Source organism: Camelus dromedarius, chromosome 3 (genome assembly GCF_036321535.1).
Source record: "Camelus dromedarius isolate mCamDro1 chromosome 3, mCamDro1.pat, whole genome shotgun sequence".
Taxonomy (NCBI): Eukaryota; Metazoa; Chordata; class Mammalia; order Artiodactyla; family Camelidae; genus Camelus; species Camelus dromedarius.
In genome coordinates this window covers 97,001,837-97,019,748 of record NC_087438.1, presented here as the reverse complement: position 1 = coordinate 97,019,748, position 17,912 = coordinate 97,001,837, and the positions used below count along the sequence as shown (strand labels likewise).

General features: G+C 49.9%; 1 protein-coding gene across 2 annotated transcripts in view; it reads left to right on the top strand.

The window, feature by feature from the left end:
- Window positions 1-15,941, top strand: part of SIL1 (SIL1 nucleotide exchange factor) — a 210,364-nt gene extending 194,423 nt beyond the window's left edge. For both annotated transcript variants that reach the window (XM_010982114.2, XM_064484330.1), the window contains 3 exons: window positions 10,934-11,030; window positions 11,493-11,657; window positions 15,420-15,941. In XM_010982114.2, the coding sequence (XP_010980416.1) occupies window positions 10,934-11,030; window positions 11,493-11,657; window positions 15,420-15,776 (619 nt within the window). In that variant the 3' untranslated portion in view covers window positions 15,777-15,941. The remainder of the gene's footprint in view (window positions 1-10,933; window positions 11,031-11,492; window positions 11,658-15,419) is intronic.
- The last annotated feature ends 1,971 nt before the right edge of the window (window positions 15,942-17,912 follow it).

The window sequence follows — 17,912 nt, the reverse complement described above, 5'->3', positions numbered from 1 at the left end:
AGGATTGGCCAGGTGATTTCCTGTAGCCCTCTTACCTTGCTGGACCAGCCTGCTCTCCCTCAGCCTTCAGCACACAAGGGGATAGTTACACCACCAACTGGTATAGATGACCTAAACTGACACCCTCTCTGTGTTCTCTAATAAACCTGGTAAATCTCACTGTGAAAACTCTCCCATATGTTTTAGCCTACATTTTCTTCTGCTTAATCTTGTTGATCCTACCTTGCTTCCCTCAAACTGCCTGAGACAATTACTAGGAGACATTTATTGAATAATTATAGGCCACAGATAATTTCTCTTTAGCCCTATCTTCCATGTTCCCCACCCTGTGGTCTCCCTTTAGCCAGTTCTAATTAGCTTCTTTGATCCTTCCTCCCTGTCTCGCCCTCTAGCTTGTTAATTATATTTCTCCCCTATGCATTCTTCCTGTACTGACTTTGTCAGTCTAGCCAGAGGAGCTGAGAATGAGAACCTAGGGCTGCTGAGTGGGAGATGGTACATTCTTCTTTGTCCTCTCCCACAGGTAGCCCTTCCCACTTTTGAAAAGCCTGAAAACCCAGGCACTCTGCCTTTCTTGGCAGAAAAGTAAAAATAGTAATTCTCATTAAATAGTATAATATATTTTGATATAACAACTATTATTGGAATGCTTGGTATTTGCCAGGAAGTGTGCTAATCTTTTTATGTTTTTCTTTTTATCCCCACAACAATCTCGTGAGATAAATATTATTATTATTAATCCTCATTTTACAGATGAAGAAACTGAGGTCCAAAGAAATTAAGTAACATGCCACAGGCACACAGCTTGAAAATGCTGGAACTAGGACTTGAACTCAGGTCTCTCTGACTCCAGATCAGTTCTTACTCAGTAGTTTGCTTACCGAGTTAGGGCTCTTTGGTAAAACGGAGTTCCAGATCACTGGCTCTTAACCCACCGAAAAACAAACATATTAACCCTGGGATAAGATGTCAGCTATCTACCCTCACTGTAAAAGAGGCTTTTTGAACTGAGATTATAAAACTTGGTGCAGAAGCAAGTTGGTGTGGTGCTATAGGTCTTTACGTATCTGAGCAGCTGAAAATCTCTTTCTGCAAAAACCAAGACTCTGGTATTATTGACTTGCTTCAATTCTTAACTCACTTTTCTGACAGTTTTATCTCTCAGAAGAATAGAGAAACGGGCCTCACTGAAATTAAATTCTGAGCATCAAGAAGGATTTGTTTGGTAAAGTGAAAGTGTTGGGAACCTTAATAGAAAGTGACCATGTTTGGAGAAGCCAAGGGAAATGCAGAGTTTGGGGATAAGCAGATTGTAGAAGGTCCAGGAAAAAGGATGTAATATTTGGGGGAGAGCTTTGAAAGGAATGATGACTTATAGTCTGAACAATGAAATGTGCTAAATACTGTCACAAGTGATAACTGCAAGAGTCAGAGACGAGACACCTAAACAGACCAGCATGGCCACATGGGGAGCAGTTAGAGTTGAGCTTTTGTCTAAGAGATGATAAAGGAGCCTATAACTAAGAACAAATAGAGAGTAAGGGTGTATTCCTCTGAGAACACTGTCAGGAGTACCAGGTGGGTGGGACCTGGGATGCTAAGAACAGGGGACCTGCCTGGGTAGTTAATGTTCAGAGTCAGAGGAATGGCAGGGAAGGCGTTGGGCCACCTGCTTCAGTCAAATGATTCAGTGTGGCAGATGACAGAAAGGGCGTCACCGTCCTCTCTTCTCTTTCTGTTTTGCCTCTAACCTTTAAGGGAGAATGGCCTTCCTGAGAGAAAGAGTAGAACAAACATGATTAAGAAGAATATGAGCCCAAGAGTGTGAGGAAGGAGGAAAGAGCTAACAGCTTCTTCAAATTAGTTAGGGTCTGAAAAATCAAATGAAAACCTAAGGACATTATCATGAGACCTATATTTGTGTGACTCTTGAAGCATCATTGAGAAAGGAGCAAGGAGACGGGATAGTAACTATTATGGTTTTCAGATTAACAGGCCAAGTTTTTGAGGCTTTATTGATGAACATTTCTAAAGATAAGAATTGATCTTTGGGAGCTAGTGTGGGTTCCATGAAAATAGACTAGCTTAAAGCTTAATCCCTTCCTCCCTCTTGCCCTTCTTTCTACAGAATACTTGATGGCTTTTTAAAAGTGAACACACTCATGTAACTACCACCTGAGTCAAGAAATAGAACTTTTGTCAGCACCCTAGAACTCTCATGCTCCTTCCCAATTCTAATTTCTTTTTTCAGAAAGATTTGTCGACCTGGGAGATTAGACCAATGTTACAGACACAGAGAGAATCTGCATTTCAAAAGCACTTGTCAGAATCTCATGATGATCTAATAGATCAGGTAGAGAAATAGATGATAAAGATATGTGGATTTGTAGCTACTTGAACAATCAGACTTAATAATGTTTGTTTATAAATGGTTAAGTGTCAACAGAGCCTTCACGTAGTGATGTGCCAAAGAGCTCATGTCAGACTCTGTCCTGTCCAGCCTGCATTCAGGTTCTTATGTGAGGACATGAGAGTGATGACATAGACTAGGAAGGGATAACCAACATGCTGGATACATGACAGAATGAGGGTGCAAAAGAATAGTGACAGGCTAGGATGAAGGGCCCAGGTAGCAAAGCGACATTTTTTTTTTAAATTGAGTTATAGTCAGTTTACAATGTTGTGTCAATTTTTGGTGTACAGCACAATGCTTCAGTCATGCATGATTATACATATATTCATTTTCATATTCTAAAATGATATTAAAATTTTGTTGTTAGTAAATTTTTAGTTTTATAAATAACCCATATTCGTTGTTTAAAAAAATAAATCTTACCACCCAAAAGCAGATACAAGGTGTCAAGCCACCCATACCATTTTTAACTTGCTTTTTTCCTTCTGTACCTGTATTCAGGGCCATATTGGGGGATCCTTGGCTCATCAGAGGATCATGTGAACAGCCTCCAGGCATTTGACCCTAGGCAGGCCCAGTGTAAGTCAGTTTTCTGACACTACTGCCAAAAACCTAGGTGTGCCTCAGGCATTAGGAGCAGATGACCCTGGTGCAGAGTGGCTGGGCCCACTGGACTCTGAAGGGTTGATTGGCCAAGATGGAGCCCTGTGGGTAAGGTGTGGGTACTTGGAGAAGAGTTTCATAGAGCATTGTCAGGACAGCAAAGGATTTCAAGTCACATGAAGAATGACTGCAGGATCCCATCACAGTAGGTTTGTGAGAGGAGAGATTTCTCTGGGCAGTTGGCTGCTCCTAAGGTTCAGAAGGGCTTATTTGTCAGGGTAGGTTCAGGTGACCCGCTCTACTTAGAGAGGGCAGACTTGCAACCGAAAGCAGATTTTGGCTCAGTAAGGGAAGACATTTTTCTAGCAATGGGAAGAACTTAAAACTAGCATAAGGCTGCCATATTTGATGGTGAGCTCCCTCCTGCTGTAATCTTCAGCTGGGCAGCCAGTTATCAGAGGTGCTGTACTGGATAAAAGTTGGGCATTGGGTCTAGTTGTCCCAAATGATGGTGCTCACATCAATGCCAGGCCTACTGGTAAGGCTCATATGAGACATTTATGAAAATCAGGTTTTTGAGCCCTGTCTTCTGAAATTGTGATTCAGTATGTGTAGGGTGAGGGTTAGACTCTTAGAATTTTCAGAAAGTTAGAATTCTAAATAGTTAGAATTTTCAGAAAGTACCCGAAGTGCCCCTTGGAGAAATGGCTGATTCCACAGCAGGTGCAGGAAAAGTACTATTATCTTGTGCAAGAATATCTCGTGCCAAAAAGTAAGAATGTCCTCACAGAATGATGGAAATGTGTCAAAAAGATACAGAAGGCAGTATGAAAAGGCTGTTTTCGGATTAAATCGGGTATAATTTAAATAATGATAGAAATGGATTATAACCCATTGATTAAATAAGAATTCATCCTGATATAAATGAATGAATGAATGAGTGAGAAAGAAGGAAAACCTCTTTTTCAGGTAGAGTGCCAATAAATATAGATAGAAACAGTGATGGAGTTTGAATATCATCATTTAACAGACATCATTGTATTAATTATTTTAATTAAGAATTATTGATGAATGCCAAAACTATTGGGTGTAAATTTGATGAGGACCAGGCTGTCTTCATATCTCAAAGTGTCTCCCTACAAAATATTTATTAGTTTCAAAGAGACAAAGAGTGTCTTTATAAGTGGAGAAATCTGGCAGATACCACCATGATCAAGTAAAGTGAACACAACCATTTGTGAGCCTCAGTGACATCACGTGCCTCCTGATACGATTCACTGAGAAAGTTACAACATAGCTTTTGTGGCACTTATGGCAACATTCACTACTTCAATCTAATCAGGGAAAAATGTCAGAAAAATTTCGGCTGAGGGACATTCTACAACTGGCCTGTGCTCTTCAAAACTGTCAATGTCGTGAAAGACAAAGAAAGGCTAAGGAAAGACATGTCAAGATTAAAGGAGATTTTAGAGACATGTTCCTAAATTCATCATAAGTCCTGATTGGCCCTTGGATCAAAATTATTTTTCTAAAAAGGATACTACTGGGACAGTTGGCAAAAATCTGAGTATCTCCACATCATGTATCAATGTTAATTTCCTGATTTTGATAATTGTACTGTGGTTATTATGATCTTAGGAAATACACACTAGATACATTTAGGGGTGAAAGGGCATCAGATCTGCAACTTACTTTCAAATGTTCCAGGAAAGGAAAGTGTAAATATATAGAGAAAAAATGAAAAAGCAAATGTAGTAAAATTCTAACGTTGGTAACTCTTTATGGAAGTCCTTTTTTGTGTGACTTTTCTTTACTTTTTTTTTCTGTGTAGTTTTCTTTAAATTTTTAAGTGCCCAGTATGAAATGATTTAAGGGGAGAAATGCCCCCATGTGACTGTGCTGCAGAGCTATGTTTAAGAGCTGCCAGATGTCAAGTAGATTCTTCAGTGCCTCTTCCTCTTTCTCTCTCCAGAGGTGGGCAGATTATCACATCGTGTGTGTGTGTGTGTGTGTGTCTGTCTGTCTGTCTGTCTGTCTGTCTGTCTGGAAAAGGTCCTAGAGATACTGTTGTGAGCATTATCATTGTGAACTGTGGGCGCCCCATATTTGCTTATGTGACTGGCATCTGGTTGGGGACCGTATTTGAATGGGTCCAGTGATACTCCTTCTGAGTGTCCATGTGGAGCTTCTGAGGGCCCAGTGTGGTTCCCACCACACTTAGGTGGTACAAGGCTCGTTACAGGCTTGATGTTTTGTTTCTCCTGGGGACTTCACTTTCATGTGGAAGAGTTGTACGCAGCGTTTATTTTTTTGGTGATCCTATTCTGTTTCTGTTTAAGTTGGTAACTATCCATGTCTTGATTCATTAATTGATTCCTTAACCCCATTAATCCCTAGATGGCAGGGTAGATCCCTAATGAATCTACCTGGTTCAGGAGTACACATCCTACAAACCCTTGTGTTTCACTGGTGATCAAGGCCACACAAGAGGGCCCAGACAAGGTAAGGCCATCAGAGAAGGAATCTTTCTCTCTGGGCAAGAAGGTGAGCACACACATCATCAGGCAGGATCACAGATGATTAAGCCTGATCCTTGAGGTGTGCCCCTTTTCCCCCTGCACAGTATCTTCTCAGGGAGTGTTTCAGAGCAAGGGCAGGTTTTTCCCTCTGTTATTAAGAGAATGGAAAGAAATAATAATTGTCCTGCTTAGAAATATTGTAAGGACTCATGATAGAGAACATACCCCAGCGTGTTCAGCAGTTTACCTGAAGTCTAGGTGCCTGAAGTCTAGGTTTGGACTGGGACTCTGGGTGACACAGGCTCTGCGCCAGGGGTTTCACCTTAGTATTTCCTCAGCGCCCATCAAACCAGTCAACCTAATCCTTATTTTCCATCCTGAAGCTCTGCCTTTTCTAGTTTTTCTCCTTTTCCACTGATCCAAACTCCCTTTTCAGCCCTTGTTCTAATTCATGCGTGAGCAGGATTTCTGTGCATTTCCTCTTTCTCTGCCCCTCCCCTGGTGCCAGCAGTGCCTGCTTCATGGACCCGTACATCGCAGAGGACCCTCACTGAAAAGGGCCTGTGCTCAAGTTAATGCTCTGCCCTCACCATCTTGAAATTCCTAGTAGTTTGGACAAGGACCCCACATTTCCATAAACATTATGTAGCCAGTCCTGAGTGCCAGGGAAGGAGGAAGGCAGCTCCTGAGTCTGAAGTGGGCAGCAGTCTCATGAACCTCCTGGCCAGGCTTGGCTGTGCACCCTGAGATCAGCTCCACCACTTCCTCACTGCCCCCTAGGCACTTGCTCAGCTTGGTTAGCTAAAATATGACCTCTCACCCTTGGCATATTGCCCACGTCGGTCACCCTGACCCAGAGTATTTGGTTTCTGCAAATGCAATCACTTCCATTTCTGCAGTGCCCCCGCCTGCCCCCGCCTCCAAGATTTACAGAGTAGCAGCTGCTGCCGTCCCTCTGCACACAGACAGCTGACTCGCCTGCTGATTGTGAACATCCCAGTAATCCAAGTGCTAATGGTATTTATTCAGTCCAACTGGCTTAGCCCTGAACAAGGTTTATTCTCATTTATCTCATTGGAGACTAGCTGCGTCCTTAATACCCTTCTGTTGACTTTGAGCACACCAGCGCCACTGATGCCAGGCCTCTGCTCTTTTAACTCACTCAAATCCCCAATTGTCAGGGCACCCACCTGCCACCCAGCAAGAAAGCCCCACCCCCATCCCCAGGCTTGGGCTGCACTCTGTTCCTGTGTCTGTAGTCTAGGAGGTGGATGAGGCCAGCGTACATGTGCCTGGGGCATCTGGGCTGAATATGGTCTGGGCTCTTTGTGTAGCAAACCCACTGTAATTAGAATCTTTCAATCACAATGCATTGGCTGGCATTTTGGCATTCATTAGCTATTCTATCTTTAACACAAGGTAGTTTCAGCTCTGCCTCCTAGTGAGGAAACTGAAGTGAAGGGACTTGCCCAAGGTCATCGGCCATAGTTGACAGGATTCTCACCGTAAGTGCTCCAGACCCTGGTCCTTGCACATCCCCTATTACTCTGAGCTGTTTTGGGCATTTCCTCCCCCAAAGCATGCGGCACTGAGCATTCAAAGCCCAAGACTGAGCTGCCTGGGGAGAAAGAGATCATGCCCTCCAGGACAGGTTGCTCAGTAAATTCCCTTCTCTTCTGTCCCTGCCTGGATGGACTCAGTGCCATCTGGAAGTGCTAGCCAGGTCTTTCCCACTCTCCTCCTCCTGCATTTTCTCAGCCACTTGACTGGGCATCACTAAAAGGCTGTTTTCAGAAGGGTATTGTGTGGAACCTCTGAGGGTCCCTGGAGCTAGTGAAGCCCTGAAGGCTCAGGTAAGGCTCAGAGTTACGTGGGTGCTCTCACTCTAGCTGGTTAGGAGGAAAGGTTGCTTAGGGTATAAGCCCAGGGCTACTGATGTCGCACTTGGCCACATTCAACCACTCGACCACTTTTGGCCCATGGTCCTGCTCTACTTACCCAGGTCCTTCAGGGCTCTACTACAGGTGAAAAGGTAGATTTATTGCCTTATGAAAATGATTTTGGCAAGTGGCAGAAGACACCTGGCTTTATCTTTCTCTCTCTGGTTTACTTCTCTTGTGTTAGAGCTATTCTCTCCTACTCTAAATGGGCTTCTTTCCTTGGGGGTAGGGTGGGATGGGTGAGGATGGGATATCCGGGACCTGGCTACAGCATGGCTGTAGGTGCTGCTGGCTTATAGCAGCCTACCTTATGGAAAAGAGAACTTCTGTCTGTCTTGACTCCAGTGTAAAAGACTGAGGGCTCTGATTGCCCAGTCCTGGGTGACTACTGAGGCCATGGTGATGGGGAGCTATGATGAGGCAGCACTGGGCCACGGGCCCTCCCTTGTGTTCTGTGGGATTGGGACCCACCCCATCAGGACCACAAGGAGTGGTAGAGGCAGCAGAGGAGAAGGGTGTCTGCCAGGTGAGGAAGAAGGGATCCTGGGCAGATAATAGATACACATCACATAGCAGCGCCAGCCTGACCTGGGAGTGGTGGGCTATGCCTGGCTCAGAGTGTCCCCCCCGCTCATCTCCTACCCTTCTTGGGGTCACTGTCCTGAGGAAGGCTGTCTTCCTGGGTCTCCCCTGGTGTCTGTGTGCGCTGCATGCACTTGTTTTATGGACTGAGGGAGGAGAAACAGGAGCAGTTTCCGCTTGCTGGGCAGGATCTGGGTCCTGTGTCACCCCTCCTCAGTCCCTGCCAGCAGACCTCCTGACCTGCCCTGGTGTCAGGTGTCATCTGCACTTCTCAGCCCCATTTTCCATGACTCTTCAGGGCCACCTTCCACTGAATGATCTCCTAGCCTTTCTGTACACGCTCCTGCTGTTCCCTGAGCACATGCTGTCTTCCTCACCTGTTAATCCCAGCCTCCTGCAGTCTCTCCTCTCCCAGGCAGCCCTCCTGGCTCTTCCAGACCAGACTTTCCAATTCTTTCTCTGAACCCCCACAGACCTTAGGTTCAGAGTCACCTGATCTGGCCTAAAGTAACATAGTCATTCATTCATTCACTCTGAAACCTCTAAGTGGAATATGATGGTGTGGTGTCTCTCATACATGTGGAGCCTGGCTTGTTCAGTGTTGTTGCATGGCAGAGAACATGCTTAGTGTCCCCAAGGATCTGTCCTACATGTGGGGCTTCTCTGAGGACTGCCTGGCAGTGCCTCTAGATCCCTGCTGGGGCAGAGTGCTATCTGGCCCTCTCTAACCCACATCAGGTCTCCTGTGACACAAGTACCAGGGAAGCCTTTTCTCTTCTTGGCTTTTGGCATCTTTTGTTTATTCTCATTGACTTATTCTTTCTCTGAAGGATCCTTGCCTACACAGTGTGTGTCCTCCCCTTTTGCCCCAGGTAGTTTCTTGTCTGTACTTTGATTTCTTTAGGGATTTGAGTCTTCTCTCCCCTACCAGGTGAGACCTGGGTGGGCAAAGTCCTAGTCTTTGCATATGTCTCGCCCCTCCCCCAGCACTGCCTCATTTTGGTGACAGGGCTGCTGCTCTGCTCTAGAACTGCTCAGGCTGGGTCTCCTTGGAGGCCCCTCGATTCCTGTCTGATCTTGTCTTCTGGGGCTGGTCAGGTGATTCTCATCTCTGGGTCTTGTTCTCAGCAGATCTGTAGACAAGGACGAAGCTTCAGGTGCTGTCTTTGGAGGGCGTGTCTGCTGTTCTGAGGGCCTCTGGGGATGGGCTCCCCGATGCTGCTCCCTGAGGCTGATACGATGCTGGGCCTCGCAGTCCCCCTTCCTTGGGAGGCAGCATTTGACGTTTGTGTGAATTTCTCAGCGTGCTCGTCTTCTTTTCCTAGACCCCGCCTGTTGCGGGTGAGTGTTCCTCAGGCACATGATGGCAGAGACAGCCCTAATTAGCTCACGCTTTGATGGAGCAGCTGCCTTTCTCTAGTTGTGGGAACGGGGGACAGGGCAGAGGCTCAGCTCCCAGGCCCCCTACATCAGCGCCCACCTGCCTGTTCTAGAGAGGAGCTGTCAGCCTGCTTCCCCAGGGACCCCAGCCCATCTCCAGGCTGCTCCTCAGACACAAGTGGAATTGCAGTAGGACAGGCTGGCACACACCCTGCACGTCCTTTCTGCAGAGAGGATGCAGAGAGACACAGGTGCCTCCCATTTTACAGTAGGAAAACTGGATCTGTGTCTAAGTCTGCTTTGAACCTTGAAGCTGATGCCTGGTAGGAGAGGGTGGACCACTGAGGACTCACTTGGGCCCCATTTCCATACCAACCGGTCAGCTCTTAGGGAGTGCCTGCTGTGCTGTGGGCCAGGCCCTCTCTTGTGAGCAGCAGTGTGCACTGCTGATTACCTGCTTCCCCTTTCCTGGGTTTCCAGCCAAGAGTCGACTCTCTCTGTTTTGTCTGTACTCTGCCTCACTCTCCAGGATACTGTGAGGCCCCCCAGGGTTCAGGGGTAGGAGGAACAGGTCCTTCTGGGGTCTCCCAGGGTGCTTTTTGGTGGTTGTGCTGAGATAGGGCAGCCAGAGGCAGGTAGAGACATGGTGCCCTTTGTGTGCTTGCTGTCTGGGTGCACGTGACAGCCACCATCTGACCTCTGGCCTGGCCCCTCCCCTTGCTGCTGGTCTCAGGCTTTTTACATTCCCACCAACTTTCTTTTCTGAGGCCTCATAAGCTACTGCTGAGAGAATCTTGACCTTTCTCGAGGGCCTAACTATACGGGTCCCTGTGCTTGGCACTTGCTCCTTAATTGATGACCAATTTGATCTTAGAAAGTAAGATCATATCACCATGTCCACCATTTGGTGCTCAGCCCTAGAGAAGGTCTCACCCTCCAGGCCCCCATCCTTTCATCCAGGACAGCTGTGCCTGAAATGTTCGACTGAAGCTCCTGAGCTTTCTCCAGCCCAGAATCGGGAATGGAGTTCCAGAGGCAGCTCTGGGTTTTGAGTGTTTCCATGTTGCTCGTTGTTGGTTGGTACAGTCATGGTTGTACACGTGTGTTTATTCGCACATTCCCTATTGTCCAGGGCCCTACGACATGGCAGGCTCTGTGCTGAGCTCTGAGACACAGGGACAATCACAGTAGCTATTGTCTTGGAGTGGAGAGTCCAGCAGGAAGGCAGCTGGGTTGGTCCTGTTTTAGGATCTACTCAGGGATTCAGAGGCTCCCTGGATCTTGTTCTTTCTTCCTGCCTTCCTCCCACAAGCGTTTACTCTGTGATGTCTTTGTGCGCCACCCAGGATGGCAGAGAGAGAGGAAGGGGTCCCTGGCCCTGTGCTCGAGGAGCTCCATACCCCAAGGGGACCAGACCCCTGCCTAACCTGGGTTGGTCACAGGCATGTGCCCCCAAGTAGGTGCGAAGTCATACTTTCCTGTGTGTTTCCCCCCAGCAACCCAAAGGTCCAAGTGGAGGCCATTGAGGGGGGAGCCCTGCAGAAGTTGCTGGTCATCCTGGCCACGGAGCAGCCCCTCACTGCAAAGAAGAAGGTACGTTTCTCTTCCCTTTTTCCTACCCAGACCCCGGCACCTCTGTGGACCCTAAAAGGCAAGGGTTCCTTTCCAGGCTGTGCACATCATTCTTGGGGGCTTGACTGGTCATCTTCTAGGTGGCGTAGGGCAGATGTCTCCATCCCCTAAAGCAGCACTACAGCATGCTGAAGCATCTGGAGGCCTGGGTTCAACCCATGGTGCAGTCTCAGCTCCAACACTCTGGCTTCCTGCCCTGGGCCTCTGTTTGTCCACTGGGTAATGTTGGAGGTGTCTGATGTCTCCCCTCACTCTCACAGACCTGGGTCCTGGGGTATAGCTATACCTGAGGGTGGTAGGTGGGGCCAGGAAGAATGGGGGCTGGACTGGGGAAATTGGGGCGCCTCTGGCTGCCTTTTCCTGGCCTTGGGGGAGGGCCAGATCTGTATGGCCCCTCACCCTTCTGGATCTCTGCCTCCCCAGGTCCTGTTTGCACTGTGCTCCCTACTACGACACTTCCCATATGCCCAGCAGCAGTTCCTGAAGCTGGGGGGCCTGCACGTTTTGAGAAGTCTGGTCCAGGAGAAAGGCATGGAGGTGCTGGCCGTGCGCGTGGTTACCTTGCTCTATGACCTGGTCACTGAGAAGGTGAGTGCCTAGGCCTGCCCTGCCTCCCTGAACTTTGCTTTATGTTTGCTTCTGGCCGTTTGATCCTTCCCGTCCCCCATCTCTTCAGTCCATCCCTCCATCCTCATAGCTGAGTACTCTTGAGCAAACATGCCAGCCCTGAGATGGGCAGACTGGGATGCTGTGGAGCCCAGAATTTCTGAGACGTCAGGTCAGATGTCCTTTGGGAAGTGACTACTGAGCTAAAACCTGAGGGCTGATGAGCAGGAGGGGAGTAGAGAGTGCTGGCAGTGAGCAGGGTCAAGTATGCACGCACATGGGTCAGTCTGATAAGGGGTCATCATGACTGAAGGCCAGAAATAGCCAAGATCAGCCCTTCGTAGAATGAAGGGTCACTTGGCTGAAGCATAGGGTCGGGGTGCCAAGGTACAGGTGGGATGGAGTGGCTGTGCCTGGAAGCCGTCAGAGCAGCCAGGAGACTGAGGAGGCAGAGGCTGGAATGATGCTGAATCTTAAGATTCTAGAAACCTGGAGGTGCCTCCTCTGGGAGCTTTGGCTCTGGGCAGACACTCAGAATGGCTGCCCTCAAGGGCCCAAGGGACCCCCAGGGCTTGCCGCCTGGGAGAAGACTTGCTACACAGCTCACTTTGGTCTTTGTGAGCCTGAAGTGACTTAATTAAGAAGAGGGTAAAACCATCCAGGCCTGATTCTTAATTCAGCTACTGCAGAGAGCATTGGCAGGGTTTGCTCAGCTGCCTCTCTGGGGCCACACTCCCTACAGCAGACTGTGGATTAATGGAGCAGGGCTGGGCAGCCACTGCAACCACTGCTGAAGGCTGGAGGCAGAGGGGCCCAGCCCTTCGTCCCTACCCTCTCTGCGCTGCACACCCCTCCCCCAAGCCTCAGGCTGAGGATCGGGGTTGCCTGTCACTGCTTCTCAGTTCAGCTATTTGCTTTTGTGTGTGTGCACTCACTCACTCTGCCTCTCTGTCTCTCTGGCCTGTCTTGTTTCTTAGTCTCTCTCTCTCTTCACTTCCCCCTTCTCTCCACCCGCCTTGTTCCACTCCTCCAAGCTGCAGAAACCTGGTTTCTGAGAAGAACAGGCAACCATGTGCTGCTCACATCCAATTAATAAGGCCTGGGCACAGTTGACATCCTGGGAGTGGGCCAGCGAGCCTGGGGAAGGACGTGTACATTGGCTTGGCATTTCCCAGGAGAAACCCATTACTCTCCTCTGGTGCCTTGCTGCCCCAAGCCCTGGTATAGTGGGGTATAGTGGCTCATACCTGGAGAGCTACTGCTGGCAGTCTTACCAAAGCTGCTCTGAGTCAGCTGGCCCCAGGAGTCTGCCTTTGAGTCTTAGGGGTGCTGTGAAGATCACAGAGGAACTAGTGTCTCTCTGCAAACAGTACAGAGACAGCCATCTTCCTACAGGAGTATGGTGGAGGACTTTCAGCCAGAGGACAGATGGCAACCATACTGTATGCTTGAGGCAGTCAGGACATCTCTGTCCTTGTGGTTTCTCAGAAAGAATGAAGAACTAGTCCACCCAGGGATGGATCCAGAAATGCCTGAAAGTAGAGGTGTATCAGGTTGCCAAAGGGGATACCATGGGCCTTGAGGGCATCACTGGTGTGAGGAGGTAGCAGCTGAACTTTGGAATGCCCATAGAATGTGGATCTACCTCTCAGATTGTTGGGGTCCTTGGCTCACAGGCATATCCCTTCTGCAGTCTGCCGGACCCCAGGCATTTCTTCCTCTGTCTGTTGGCTCTTGACAGGGCCTCTACTGAGAGACTGTGTCCTGACATCTGGGCTCCTGCAGAGATGGGACACTTGCCTGTGCTCATGAGCCCACATCCTCTTATGCCTCCGTGGAGCTGAATGGCCACAGGGGTGACCTGCCCACTGGTTCCTTCCACAAGTGTTGACTGGGTGTCTGCCCTGCCTGATGTTGTGCCAAGTCCATGGTCCCTTCCCTCCTGGTGTTTTTGGGCAGACATTTATCAGAGAATCTCCTAGAACATGTAGGCTATGGCGGCTTATGATTATGACCTCTCTGGGGAGTCAGGGGAGGTGCTAAGATCTGAGGGGTGAGTCAGTTTGACTGTGGAGTTGGTATTGGGTGACAGTGTGCCTCAGAGTGGGAGCTGCACCTGCGTAGGCCCTGGGGGTGAGTTTATGTGAACGGTGCCAGAGTGAGGACGTATGTGGGGAGGTGCAGATCCTGCAGAGCCTTGAAGTCCCAGGGAAAGGAGTCATTATTTGTCATCAAAAATGCCAAGTTGTGAAGGGTTTGGGGCTGGGTCGCACTGTCTGCAGTTGGGAGACTGGAAGAAGTAGGCTGGGAGCGGAGGCAGCGGACTGCAGAAGTGCAGTGAGGATTGGGATGTGTTTTGGAGGTGGAGCAGGCAGGACTTGGGAGTAGGTTAGGGAAGGACTACCAGATCCTTCTCAGCCTTTTCTGTCCCAGGATGATGAACCCCTCCCCTCCCCTGCTTCCTCTCCCAGCTCCATGGGCTCCAGTACCAGCAGGTGGTCCACTGTGGTCCCCAGTCTTTTCCTGGGCTTCCCTCTTGTCTTCCCCATCCTCTTCCCCTGCTGGAGTTAGAGCAGTGATTCCTTTCTTCTTGCAGATATATTTAGTACAATCAATGGGGGACATCTCTAACCACTTCCAACCCTCCATCTCTACATAGCCTTCATCCAACATTTGAAATAAGCTGGTAACTTATCAGGTTTTAGGTGTTTCCTTTCCTGCCTCTAGAGCCTGGCAGGATTGGTACCCACTGTAGGCTGCTGGGGCTGGGATTCTGCACTTAACAGACATATGCTATGCATGTGACTTCCTGCCCAAACTTTCCTCAGCTCCCCAGGCCCTCAGCGTAGTGGCCACCCTCTTTGGAGGGACACTGGGCCCCAGCCTGACCCTCATGCCTCATCCACCAGAACAACCTGCCACTCTTCAAACATGAGGCGGGCCCAGGCCTGTTGTCACAACCTGCCTCTGTGTGTGGACCCTCCACCCCTGTCTTCTTGGACAACTCCCACACGCCCCTCAAGACTCAGGGAAATGCCATCCTCCGTTGTCCCCTGTGTCCTAACTCCCCTGAGGGAGTGGATCAGTACGGTGGTGATGATTCTGATGCTGCTGGCACAGCTAACATTTGTTGAGGTGCAGAAGGTATAGTTAATACTTGATGGCAAAGCTCACACTGTTGGTGTGCTCTTGGTGCTGGGCACTGACTGGCTGCATGTTCACTGTCTCACTGAGTCCTCCCAACAGTCCTGAAGGGGTCACATCGCTTCTATGTAAGAGGTGATGACGTTGGGTCACAGGCAGGCTAAGTGCCAGCCAGAGGTCATTCAGCTGTCCGTGGTGGAACAGGAATTTGAATGCAGACTGTCTGCCTCCACCCTACCCTGCTGGACTAAATGCATCCTGCTATGTAGGAATTGTTCAGTTCGTTTTTATTCTCCTGCTAGATCCTGAGCTCCTTGAGGACAGGGACTAGGTCTCCATCTTGGTTTTTCCAGCACCTGGCACATTGCACAGTTGTTTTTGATGAGTGGATGGATGGACAGTTGGGTGGACATTTGGATGGGTTGGGGAGCACATGTGAAGCCATGAATCCAGTTGATTTCTCCCATGAAGGGGATGGAAGAAGAGGGTGCCGATTCATGGGTCGGCCACGTGCCTTCAAGTCTGAAGGGCAGAGCTAACTGCTATCTGTGTGTTCTTTACCCCTCCCATACCCCTGCCACCTGGCCGTGCGGATGGCAGATGTTTGCTGAGGAGGAGGCTGAGCTGACCCAGGAGACGTCCCCAGAGAAGCTTCAGCAGTATCGCCAGGTGCACCTTCTGCCAGGCCTTCGGGAACAGGGCTGGTGCGAGATCACTGCCCACCTCCTGGCACTGCCAGAGCACGATGCCCGAGAAAAGGTGCTGCAGACGCTGGTTGCCCTCCTGGCCACCTGTCGGGACCGCTACCGTCAGGACCCCCAGCTCAGCAGGACGCTGGTCAGCCTGCAGGCTGAGTACCAGGCACTGGCTGCCCTGGAGCTCCAAGACGGCGAGGATGAGGGCTACTTCCGGGAACTCCTGGGCTCTATCAACAGCTTGCTGAAGGAGCTGAGATGAGGCTGACACTTGGACTGGACTGGGATGCTGCTAGTAAGGCTAAAGGGCACCAGCTTGGGTGGGCTTGTGAGGAGATACCAGGCAGGAGGGAGGACTTCCCTACTGGGGTATGGGCATCATCTGGGCAGTGCTGGTTTGGCCATTAAAACGGAGGCATGAAGGCCATTGTCTGTTTCCTCTGTGTGTGCAGACTGTGCACAACCCCGTGGTGATTGTTGGGTCCCCTGATGACGTGCTGGATAGTCTGTCCAGGGCATCCAGTAACAGGCCCTGTGGGAAGGGTCTGGGTCCAGGAGTTGGAAAACCCCAGCTTGGAGCCAGCTCTTTACCACCCAGCGGCTCTGTGACTTTGGGAAGTAACTTAACTTCTCTGAACCTCTTTTCTGATCTGCCAAAGGGGAATGAGAGAAAATGTACATAAAGCACTACACCAGTGCCTGGACCTCGTGCTTGTCCCCTCCCTTACCCAGCTATGATGGGAGCTCTGGGGAATCACCTCACTGCCCCCTCTACCCTGTGCCCACATGGTTGCTTTGAGACCACTGGAGGAAGCCTGAGGGCATCTCCACACGCAGGGAATAGGCCTTGCTCTGGGCAAGGAGTGGGAGAGGAGTCATCTCCCTAAAGCTGGTAGTGGGAGCCCAGGCCTGCAGGGCCCACCTGATGGGGTGGAGGTGCCTCTTTGTGCCCTTGCCCCTCTCCTGTGTCCCTGCTGAGCTGCACAGAGCTGGTGAAGGCAGGGGCAGCCGAGCCTGACAAGTCTTGGCCCCCACCCTAGAGAGGCTGAGCGCCAGGCTGGGAGCCTGCTGCAGGTTGCCACGGCAACCACTGCTCTGAGCTTTCCTGATTTGGATTCTGGTGCGTTTGTTTTTCAGCCCTTCCCAGTGCACCAGAGGCTCACTCCTGCTGCTCAAGCAACCCCTCCCAGCCTCTATGTAGAAATCTCCCCATCCTGGCTTTTCTTGTAGAAATCTCAGCTTCACTGAGCTGAGGGGAAACTGAGGCCCACAGAAACCTGGGATAAGTTCATGGCTGCCTCCCCTGCAGTCACTTTGCTCAGCCTCAGGCCCTCTCCTGCCCACGTCATGCCACAACACATAGGAAGCCTGGGAGAGCTGCTGGCTGCACAGGAGCCTGTTTAGCCAGGGTAGGATTCCTTAGGGCTTGGGCATAGTGGGGATCAGACCCAAAGTCTATGAAGTGCTGGATACCTACTGCCTCACTGCCTTTAAAACCTCTCAATAGCCTTTGAAGTACATTTTACAGATGAGGAAGACATGGCCCAGAGAGCTGCCTGAGGTCACATACCTTGTGAGTAACAGAGCTGGGATTTGCTGGGCTGACCATGCTGTAGAAAGTTTGAATGTATAGCTCAGAAGAAGATCGTTTTGACTTGACAGGCAGTGAGGGAGCAGGGAGGAGAGACGGTGGAGCAGCTGTTCTATGGCATGACAGGGCAGGGTCCAAAAAGGAGGTGCTGTGGCTTGGCTAAGGCCAAGGCCAAGAGTCACTTTAAAGATGGTGTCAGGAGACTCTGCAGGTGGATTTCAGAAAGGGAAACAGTGAGGCAGGGGGGGTAGGACTGCCCTGGCACAAGGAAAGAGGGGAGGTTGCAGCTGGGAACGAGTCTGGTCTGGGCCTCTTCCTGGCAGAGGTGAGCACTGAGGCTGTGGGAGCAGGTGCACTGTTAGGGCGAAGGCTGGCAAAAACATAGGGAGCTGTGGAAGGAGGCCTTTGAGAGACCCCTAGGGTAGCATCAGGCCAGGGCTAGGGATCCTGGAGCCCTTGAGGCTTCCATAACCACCAGGGTCGGGTCTGATCTGGGATATGGGAAGGAGTCCCCATGGAAGGAGTGACACTAGAAGAGGCCTGATTGAGGACTCCAGTAACTCTGCTGCCCTTAGGTATGCTGCACAAAATAGCATAGCTGTAAAGCAGAAAGAGACTTTGAACCACCAGTTCTTTCAGGGGTCCCTGGGGCCAAGGAAAGAGCATATCGGGGTTACATAGAGGGGAGCCAGACCATTGCCAGGTTGCTGAACCCACAGCTGGGTGATAGGACTGACTGCTTCTGCCCCTTTCCCCACTTCATATATACACAAACAAGGCATCAGGGAGGATGAAGTTTGGTCTGCA